At 56.6% G+C, this 10,100-nt stretch overlaps 1 protein-coding gene across 2 annotated transcripts in view; it reads right to left on the bottom strand.

Moving 5' to 3' along the window:
• The window catches only part of SIDT2 (SID1 transmembrane family member 2), a 16,071-nt gene extending 5,977 nt beyond the window's left edge, over positions 1-10,094 (bottom strand). The window contains exons 1-18 of one of the 2 annotated variants that reach the window (XM_024751755.1): positions 9,744-9,958; positions 8,012-8,133; positions 7,536-7,700; positions 7,402-7,447; positions 6,885-6,986; positions 6,693-6,776; positions 5,779-5,878; positions 5,516-5,581; positions 4,494-4,587; positions 4,085-4,137; positions 2,969-3,040; positions 2,743-2,823; positions 2,488-2,550; positions 1,581-1,699; positions 1,206-1,279; positions 1,031-1,097; positions 404-477; positions 136-259 (exon numbers count right to left, since the gene is read on the bottom strand). In XM_024751755.1, the coding sequence (XP_024607523.1) occupies positions 136-259; positions 404-477; positions 1,031-1,097; positions 1,206-1,279; positions 1,581-1,699; positions 2,488-2,550; positions 2,743-2,823; positions 2,969-3,040; positions 4,085-4,137; positions 4,494-4,587; positions 5,516-5,581; positions 5,779-5,878; positions 6,693-6,776; positions 6,885-6,986; positions 7,402-7,447; positions 7,536-7,700; positions 8,012-8,133; positions 9,744-9,926 (1,689 nt within the window). In that variant the 5' untranslated portion in view covers positions 9,927-9,958. Of the gene's footprint in view, positions 1-135; positions 260-403; positions 478-1,030; positions 1,098-1,205; positions 1,280-1,580; positions 1,700-2,487; positions 2,551-2,742; positions 2,824-2,968; positions 3,041-4,084; positions 4,138-4,493; positions 4,588-5,515; positions 5,582-5,778; positions 5,879-6,692; positions 6,777-6,884; positions 6,987-7,401; positions 7,448-7,535; positions 7,701-8,011; positions 8,134-9,743 lie in introns of both variants that reach the window. The other variant, XM_024751754.1, reaches the window with a different exon arrangement.
• Between the last annotated feature and the right edge of the window lie 6 nt (positions 10,095-10,100).

Genomic DNA, 10,100 nt, shown 5'->3' with positions numbered 1-10,100 from the left:
GCAGGGCTGGGCTGGGCAGGGCAGGGCAGGGCAGGGCTGGGCTGTGCAGGGCTGTGCAGGGCTGTACAGGGCTGGGCAGGGCCCCGCCTGCTAGGAAGGGTCTGAGGCGTCAGCGGGCAGGCGAGTGCTCCTCACCAGGGCGTAGAGGTCGTTGCGCAGCAGGGCCCGGTTGTGGTTGATCTCCCGCTGCAGGATGACCAGCAGGAAGAGCAGCCCCAGCAGGATGTACCCCAGGTTGCTGAGGATGTTGTTGAAAGCGCTGGAAGGGGCGACAGCGGGCACGTTGCCTTGGCCTCATGCCCTGGCCACTTCCCCACCCGAGGCGGGCATTTGCAGAGCCCCTGCCCCTGCCCTGGTTCACCGTACGACGGGAAAAGGGGCCTCCTCCCAAGTGGATCCCCACCTGAGGTTGCCTAGAGGGTGGGCGCAGAGGAAGTTGTAGTAGCAGATGTCCTGGTTCCCTGTGACATTCACCACCTGCAGCGGGAGCAGGGAGGGGGCGCTGCTAAAGTGCCCCAGTCCACAGCCTGCGCCACCACCAGTCCCGTTCTGCAACGGGTGGGAGGTGCCGCCACGCCAGCACATGTGCGCACGCGACACCAGCAAGCCCCACTTTTGGTAAAGTCACTGCCCCCCTCGCTAGGTGTGGCTGAAAACCCTGAGGCATGACCATGACGGAGGTTCTTGCCCCACAGTACAGAGAAGAGGGAAGGGAAACCGAGACTTACAAAGTCCCAGCACTTTTGTTTCATAAATCCCCATGACCTGGGGGAGGTGCCACCATTGCTGGCATGCTGCCCCCATTTTTCAGATGAACCGACTGAGGTTCAGGGAGGTTGAGTGACTTGCTCAAGGCCACCCAGATGGTAAGGCAGAGTTGGGATGGGAACCTGGGACCCATGACCTAGGACCTGTGCTGGCTCCAAAGCCACAGGCTGGAAGGCTCTGCACTGGGGCATTGTCCCAGCCTGTGGCAGCTCCTCGAGGGCATTTAGCATGGGCCCTGGGGAGCCGGCCCCTGCCCGCTCACCGTCTGGTAGGTGATCACCAGCTGCACCACAGGAAGTGCATAGAAGACAGCAATGGTGGCAATGTTCCTGAGGAGTGGGAGGGTGGCGGTGAGGTGGCAGCACCAAGGAAGAACCCGAGAACCCACCGCACTGTCCTGCCAATGACAGGAAGGCCGGCCTGCTCCACCCACTCACCAGAAGTAGATCTGGTACTTTTTCCGCAGGACGCGTTTGTCCTTGCGTGCCAGGTCAGCCACGCAGAGGTATTGCTGGGGAGAAGCTGGAGTGAGCCCCCTGCCCCCCTGCCCCAGAGAAGCCCCTCTCGCCCAGGTTAGAGGAGGACATGGGGGGGCTTCTCTCCCACAGGCCAGAATTCCAGCGGGCCGGGTTCTGGGCAGTCCAGAGGGCTGGGAGCCGAGTCAATTTCCCCTGGAATCTGTGCCACCCCAGCCAAGCTCCTTCCCTTTGCTTTCATAACATGCCACCCAGTGGGGAGATACACTGGGGCTGAACACACAATCTCCCTTCATTGGGAGCCCGTGACCAGGGCCAACCCACGTGGGGACACACCTTGGTGCGAATGACATTCTTGTCTGAATCGATGTCGGCCAATGTGTCATAGTCGTCCTCCTCCACAGAGCTCATGGAGTCCAGTCGTGGCCGGGTGCCCACAGGATCAAGGGAATGGTCTGGGGCAGAAAGGGGAGAAGGGTAACCTAGTGGGCACAGGACCCAAGGTCTGTCCCCACCCACCTGGGACAATTGTCACAATTACTAGGCAGTGGGAAGAGGCAAACTGTGGGCTCAGAGCGGGGTTAGAGGTGGGCTCAGGCCTGGGGAGGAGGTATCGGGTGCTCCTAAGTCCTTGAGGGCAATAAGGGTGGACTCTGCGAAGAGGCCACCAAACAGGGACCACTCCAGCCCTGCCGCCTCACTGAGCTAGGCTTCCAGGCCAGGACACCGAGCAGACCCCGGGCCCCAGACACGAGCAGCAGGACTGAATTTGGCAGAAGTCACGCTGATTAGAAGATGCCCAGCTGTGTGGGTTCTGAGAAGACACTGCCTTGGCCCCCACTGGCCCTGGGGTGCAGGCAAGGGTAAGAGGCTGCCTCCTCTCTAATCCTTTATCCTGTTCTTTTCTTGTGCCTTCGGAAGCTTCCTCCTGTAACCTTGCTGACCAAAGGCCCCTGGGGCCAGGACATGACACCCCGGCCCATGAGCCCCAGAAGGCCAGAGAGTGAGGTGCTGGGAAACACAACAGCCAACCAGAATATCTGGCCTGGGGGATGCCAGCTTGCCAGCATCAGGGGCCAGTGCCTGCCTATCTCAAAAGACACACGAGCTATTGGCATTAGATGGGCATTAGATGGGGAAGCCATGCACAAAGCATCTTTCTGGTCCTAGAGCCTTCTGGCTCCAGTCAACCGCCCTGGCAGGAGCTGATTGGTAGAGCAGCACTCGCCCTCCCCACATCTACCCATGGCAATGCACAGCTGCCGCATCTGGCCAAAGGGGAGGCGTCGCTTGAACTGGTCGTGCCCTTCAAAGGAAAGGGAAAGTTACCGGGGAAGTGGGACCAAGGAGGAAGGGATGAAGGAGGAGAGGGGTGGGGAGACAGCAAGCCCTTCCCTGGTTCCAGTGTCTGGCAGAAGAGGCAACCTCCCACCGTCACGGTTCATGCAGCCAGCACCAGCCCTGCACCGCACAGCTCTGCCCCGCCTGGCCCACTCACCCTGGTAATTGTAGGAGAGGTCCCCAGGGCCCGCGCTGCCAACCAGACCATCCGTGGATCCAGTGGAGCCGGAACCATTCTCTGTAGGGAATAGTAAATGGTGAGGCAGGCAGAAGAGACCTCAGGGCAGGGGACTCTGGACCCGTCTCCAGGGGGCGCCGAGGAGGCCACCCTGGAGGTGGTGACGGGCGAGTGGGCAAGCATGAGCTCAAGTGCGGACGCGTACCAAAGGAGCCGTAGTTGTAGCCCTCGTACGGGGAGCTGCCAGGGAAGGAATCGGCCAGGACCCGAGGGTGACCTGCAACAAGAAGTCAGGGACCCCTTACATTACCTTCCTCACCTGCAGGGTGCTACCGGGCTAAAATGAGAATAATGTACTAGGAAATCTCTTGCACATATTACAGTAGTTTAGTATTTAGCATACTGATTAATATTCAAAGCCCTTTGTTACCATGAAAAATTAAATATCATAGAGTATATTGTGGCTATTAAAGTATGTATGTAATACACTTTAAAGGTTTTTCAACAGAAATGTTAAAACAAATTTGCAATGCTTAATTATTCTGTTTCTAAAAATTCAATAAACTATAATTTATGAGTCATAAAAAAAAAAGAAAAAGAAAGAAAGAAGTCAAGGATCCCTTAGCCTTGGAAGCAGAGAGAGGCTGCAAGCCAGGGAGAAGGGGGAAGGAAGAATCCAAAGAGAGACACAGAGGGGCCATGGCGGCAGCAAGGAATAAGCACCTATACCAGCAGACACCTATCCCACCACCACCACCTGCCCCATTGGAAACTCTCAGCCCCCTCTTTCCTCCCTAGAAAGACAGCAAAGTCAAGGAATTGACCATCTAAGTTACCAGCAGCAAGGACAGACCAGCATCGGCCTGCACGGGTCCCACCCAGACACCCCTCTACTTCCCCTCCCCCTCCCCACTCTGGACTCCAGCTCCTCCGCCCACAGCACCTGGAGCTTACCAAGGAGAGAAGCTGAGAAAGAAGGTCCCAAGCAGGAGGGAGGATAGAGAGAGAGGGGTAGAAGAAGGGGAAAGAGAACGAAAGGTTAATAATCCCAGAGACGGTGAGTTGCATTCTCTGAAGCGGCAGACAGCGTACCTAGACTCAGACACTGAATGAATCAAGTGACAGTCTTTAAGACGGGCACGTTAGGGACCAAGAGGCACACTGCCCCAGCCCCATTTCCACCTACAGTGTTACTCCCTGTCTGAACATCCAGAAGCCCTCAGTGGGACCTTCTTCCTCCAACCCCCAAGGGAACCATCCACCACTATCCCCACCAAACCACAAAGCAAACAGCCCACCGACCCAGACCCTCTGGAGGTACCGCTTTCTGGGCAGGCTCGGTCCACGGCCACCAGAAGGCTCTTCTTCCTCTGCCTGCAGGGACGGAATCCAGAGACAAACCAGAAGGGCAGCCGGAGGATCCCTCCTATGCTGGGCTGGCCTGCCTTCCACCCTCTCCACCCCATAACCCTGTCCTCCATCCATGATCCCAGGGGTCCTCCCCGGCTGGGAAGCAATGCGGGGTCTCCCTGCTTGGGAAGAAGGTTGAGGGGCGGGGTTGGTTTCCAGAGCAGAGGCCCAGGGACCTCAGACCCTCACAGGGACCTGCATTCCTATGCCTCGTGGATGGAGATTATCCAGGGCCACACAGATCCTGCCAGGCCATTTCCCCATGCCTGACCTACCCCAGAGCAGGGGAGGGCCCAGCGGGCCCAGCGGTCCCACTTTACCTCCAGTTCTCCCAGCAGGCCAGGAGCACGGTAAGCAGGTAGAAGGAGAGAAATATGCCCAGGCAAAAGAGCATACCGCCAACGTAGGCCTCGGCTGTGGGCAGGGAAGTGGGAAGGAAAATACACCAGTACTTCCCAAGCCTGCCCATCACAGCACGCAGGGCCCAGGCTCGTCTCTCTCCACGTCTCCCCGCAGGTGGAATGACCCAGCCAGTGCCAACAATATGCCAAACTCGACATAATTCCTGGCTCTGCTCACACGGCTCCCGCTGCTAGAACTTCCTCCCCGACTTCTTTCTCCAAGACCCCTCCTTGACTTAACCTTCAAAACACAGCTGAGGAGCTGTGTCCTCTAGGAGGCTTTCTCTGCCCTGACCTCCCACAGTGACTGTCCTGGGTTCCTCACAGCCTTCGGCACCCTGCATAGCAACAGGCTCTAGACAGGGGCACCCTCAGGACCACAGCTAGAGCACAGCACCAAGCACACAGAAGGGACTCAAATCAAATGTGCTGAGTAAGGAATCCATGTAGGAGAGGCAGCTTCTTTCCCCTTCCGCCACAATCCTTTATTTTTATCTTATACTTTCCAGTTTACGAAGGGCTCTATTCAATCACTCAGTAAACATTTATCGAGCATGACTAAGGGGCCTGGAACTTTCCTACTGATTTTGTGCTAAGCCGACTTAGTGAGACTAATAGAGACTAACAGATTCTATTACTCCTGTTACAGAGATGGGGAAACTGAGGCTCAATGAGATTACACTGCCCACAGTGGCAGAGACAGACCTAGAACTCAGTCCCTCAATCTCTTTACTCATGGATGCTCCAAAGCACATTACTCACCCTCCTGCCGCCCCCCCCACCCCCCGTCATGAAGCCCTCCAAGACCACTCCTCCTTCCTACCCTGTCAGCCTGCTCGAGTAGGTCCTCCTCACCCTTCCCATTCAGAGAACACTCCCTACCCCAGGCCTGAAAGAAGAGCCAGTGGCCAGGCCATCCCCACTCAGCCACCCACACTCACACGTGACTGCTCGAGAGACCAACACTGACAGGGTCTTCTGGCGGTGCCCCTGATCGACCGGTTCATCTGGAAGTAAAATGGCAAAATGGCAAACCAGCGCCTGCCTGGAGCTTGGCTAGAGTTGGTGGGACCAGGCCTGGGAGAGTCTGGAGCCAGAAACCCACATCCCATCAGATCCATCAATCAGCCACACAGGCTCTTTTACCTCCCAGGAAGTGTCCAAGCCCTCCCACCCCTGGCCAAGCCCAGGGCACAAAATGTACCTTCTATAAAGGGGTAGAAAGGCAGGGAGCCTCCACAGGCTTGGTCTTCAGTTTTCACCACCACTACCACGTAAAAGCTGTTGCTGGGGAAGTCTTTGCGCTGCAGGATGAGGACGGTGATAATGGCAATGATGGTGACGATGAGGAGGATGGTAAGGATAGTGATGACGAAGATGACTGCCATCATCACAGCACCGTCATCATTTGTCATCGCCATCACCATCCTTTTCTGAATACCTAACCCTGTCTGGCCTGAATACATAGTGTCAGGCCAGACACTATGCTAAACTCTTTGCTCATATATTATTTTATTGAATCCTCACAAAGATCCTTATGAGTAAGTACTATCATTATCCCTGTTGGACGTTAGCTTAGGGTCACACTGCCAGTAAGTGGTAGAGCCAGGATCATCTGACTCCAGAGCCCATACCCTGCACTAACACTACTGCCAGGTGAGCAAATGAGGGTATGCCCCATCATCATGGAACCCATGGGTGCCCTATTATAGCCTGGGCATCAGTCAGGAGAAAAAGTGGAGGGGCCGTGGTGCCTCCGTCAGCTGCACAAGTAGATGTCGTGAGCTGAACACATGTCTCTCCCTCCCTGCCCCCAGTGCAGGCTTCAGCCTTTGCCAAGGGCAGCCCTCATCACCAGCCAGGGCCCTTTCCTCTCCCAGCTGTGGTGATGAAGTGTACAGAGCAGCCATAAAGGGTACTCTGCTCTTTCCTGTCCCCAAAGGCAACTGGGATTGTGATTCAATGCTTGCATATATCAGGGGACCCAAAGTCTCAGGGACTGGACGGCCAAGACTCAGTCCTGTGGGTAGGGTAGGAATGGGGCAGGGGAAAAGAAGAGAGGGTTAGGAAAGCTAATCACCTGGCCACATCCCCCATCGGGCCATGCCCATTTCCTACCTGCACGGTGATGGCTGCCTTCTTGGTCATAGTCTGGTACATGCCAATGAAGGCTACGTTGTTGTCTAGGTCATAGACAGGGCACTACAGAGGGAGGAGGGGACAGACAGATGGGCAGGGTCCTGGGCCCTGTCCCCTCTCTTCAGCAGCCCTGCTATCCACTGGTGGAGAGTAAAAGGGCAGGTTACTTACCAGGACATCCTGGATGGAGATGACTGAGCAGGGGAAGGCCTTGTTGGAGGTCACCTTGACAATGACTGAGTCCACTCCTTCCGGGAACTCATACTTGAAGTACTGAGGGCATAGGGAGGGCGGGGAGAGCCCCATCCCATGAGGATGCTCTCTTTGCCCCTCTAGAAGGGAAGAGTGTGAATCCTCCCAGGGTTGGGCAGTGGAGGCTCTCTGGGAAGAAAGGCCTTGCCCACAAGCAGGTCCATTTCCCATACACCACTCCCCTCAGCCTCAGCTGGGCACTCAGGACAGTGCCCAAGGGGCAAGTAGGAAAGATGGCAGCCAAACCCCATGTCTCTGCACTTCCTATACTGTGTGTTCCCCGCCACCTTAGGACAAGTGCTCCTGCTTCTAGAGAGTCCTCCACAGAGAGTACAACCAACCTGAAACTCCTGGCAAAGAGTGCTGACCACTCCCACCCCCAAGTTCAAGCTTCCCCATTTCTCCTCTGGAGGGACCGTTGACAGGGAGGTCTTACCTGGGGCTGCGCCGCCGTGGTATTAAAGCTGAACTGCTCTCCGGTCCTGTGGGGCAGAGAAGAGCCCCCCACCGTTACTCCCAGAGCTTGTGAAGGAGGCCAGTCCTGTGGCCCCCTCGCTCTCTCCTGCACACCTGAGCACGAAGTCATCCATTCGGCTGACGCGGAGCTGGTACGTGGTGTTGACTGGTGACAGAGTGGACACATCCACGTAGAAGAACTGGACCTCGGACTCATTCTTGGTGGGGGGCTGACACAGCGTTCGTTCCACCTTTTGGTAGAGGTATTTGCGCTGAAACCTATGGTCCGAGGCAGAGATGAGACATGACTGCGGTTCCATGACAGCCAGCATGCCACTCCAGGGGAGCAGAGCCCCAATTCCTCCGCTCTGGTCCCACTACCTCCCTACCCCACCTCCACTAGGCTGACAAGCTCCAGGTCAGCTGGCTGGGCCCTTGTGCCGTTGACCAGCCTCCTGGCTTGGGGAATGGGGAGGAGAAACAGAGGGGCACCCAGGTGGTCGGGGGCCCTGGACAAGGCCCTGAGTGAGGCTCTGGGCAAGGCCTGGCCTGGGCCTACCCCCCCTCCCTGGTCCCCGGGTCCCACTCACATCCCTCGCAGGATCAGGGGCACCTGGAAGGACACCACCGCCTCCTTCTGGCGGACCACAAACAGCAAAGGAGCCCCCTTCTGCTTGTTCAGGACATTCACGGACACTCTCACGCCCTCTGTCTGCAAGATGACACGGAAATGTCCCTAAGTCAAGCCCGTGGTGACTCTAATTCTGCCACGGGAACACATGGCTCCAGAGACTGTGAGCTCTGCCCTCCCTCAAGCAGACGGCTTTGTGCTTTCCCCATCCAGGTCGAGCTGGGGAGCTACTTATGCCCCTTCATCTGCCAGAGCAGCCCCCAGACTCCAGGAGGGACTTAGGGGAGAGGATGGGAAACACAATGGAGACCTCAGGCATCCCCAGCATACCCCATTGCTATAAAAGTTCACGGATGCACATGCCTGCACACACGTGCATGTACACACATGCGCACACACAGGGACACGGGAGAGCAAGAAGTGCTCCCCAACCTTCTTCCTTGTGAGCCAGGAAGTTCCTATTCTACAACTCATCTGGCAGCCAGAGGCCACGGGGAGGTGGGGGAACAGGGATCGTTGAAAGCCAAGAAGGCCAAGTTCTATCCTTAGCTCTGACCAAGGGATAGGGCTGTGGAAAAGTCACTTCACATCTCTGAGCCTCAACATCCCCCACTATAAAATGGAGACACTCCCACCATTGGCACTATGGAGGAAAGTATATAGGACAGTCGGAGCTTAAAGAAAAAAATAAAATAAATCCTGGAATTGCTTGTTATTGGGCTGCTGAAACCCAAGCCCTTAGGGCAGCACCTCCCAGACGGATAGAGGCCACCGTTCTCAGGGTAACCCCACATATGGGGGCAAAAAGAGAAAGGACTCTAAGTTGGATGAGATCAAACTTCAGAGAACCAGGCACTGAAGGCAGATCCTGGCCTGCCATCAAAACCCAATCCCTCCCCATTCTGAAAAAAAAAAAAAAAAATCAGATTCCCATTCTGAACTCCACCACTTCTTAGTAAATCCAGTCCTGGTGAGAGCTGAGCAGGAGACCGTGAGCCAGGCTGCAAGAGTGCTCCAAATCTCAGCCCTGCCTGGGGTCTAGGCTTCCCAGACCTAGCTGTGCCCATGTTCAACTCACAGCTGGGGAGAAATGAAAGAGAAATCAGGGTGAGGAAGCTTCTCCATGGTAGGCAAACTCCTTCTCCCCTCCCACCCAACCTGGGGTTGGCTGTATCTCCACCACCTTCAACTTACAAGGCCAGCTGTCTTTCCAAGGGAAGGAAGAGGGCTGGGAAGTTCCCAGCAGTTACAGCAGCCTGGGAAGTCCTGCATTCATTTCCCTGGGGAGTCTCAGTTATAACTCCCTGGAGGCAGAGCCTTTCAGTTTGGGCCTGTCTCATCCCCCTGGGGTTTTCTGGGCCAAGCCCAGTAGCAAGCCTGCTTCCTTGCTCCCAGACCCCACAGCACTGTCAGACTCTGGGTGCTGGGTAGGGAGCAGGCCAGTCCTGCTCAGACTACAGCTGGTAGAAAGGAAGGGATCAAAGAGAAGATGGGAAAGAGGCAACTTCAGAAACTGTCCACTGGTAGCTTCAGAACAAACATCCCTGGCAAAGGAAGAAGGGCTGGCAAGAGGGTCCAGCGTGGTTCTGGGAAACCCAGTGGGGCGGCTGTTCTTGGGGACTGACAGCATCGCGGAACCCTGGTCCGCTAGCCCACGCACCACCAGCCCCGAGCCCAGCCCCTTCCCTCACCCGGTTGCGGGTCACAGTATGGTTGAAGGTGTAGATGTTGACCAGCTCGCTGTTGACCTCATCCACGTAGGTGCGCTCAAACTCGGCGTCTTTCTGCGAGACGTTCTTAGGCCCCAGAACCCCCAGATGGCTCTCGACCGAGGCCACCAAGAGTGCAAAGAAGGGCAAGCCCAGAGCGAACATGGCCCCGGCCGGGCGGCAGTGGCGGCAGCAGCGGCGGCGGCGACGATAAGCGACAAGTCACCTCCGGGGCGGGTTGCGGCTCTAGCCGCAGCTTCCAGCATCTCACCAGGACCAGAACTTTAACCTCGGCCTGAGATTAGGAAACGGTCCCTCCCCTGGAGCCCCAGACGCGCT

Source organism: Neophocaena asiaeorientalis, unplaced genomic scaffold (genome assembly GCF_003031525.2).
Source record: "Neophocaena asiaeorientalis asiaeorientalis breed wild unplaced genomic scaffold, Neophocaena_asiaeorientalis_V1.1 scaffold479, whole genome shotgun sequence".
Taxonomy (NCBI): Eukaryota; Metazoa; Chordata; class Mammalia; order Artiodactyla; family Phocoenidae; genus Neophocaena; species Neophocaena asiaeorientalis.
Note: the sequence above shows the minus strand (reverse complement) of the source record. Positions and strands in the feature narration are given on the sequence as shown.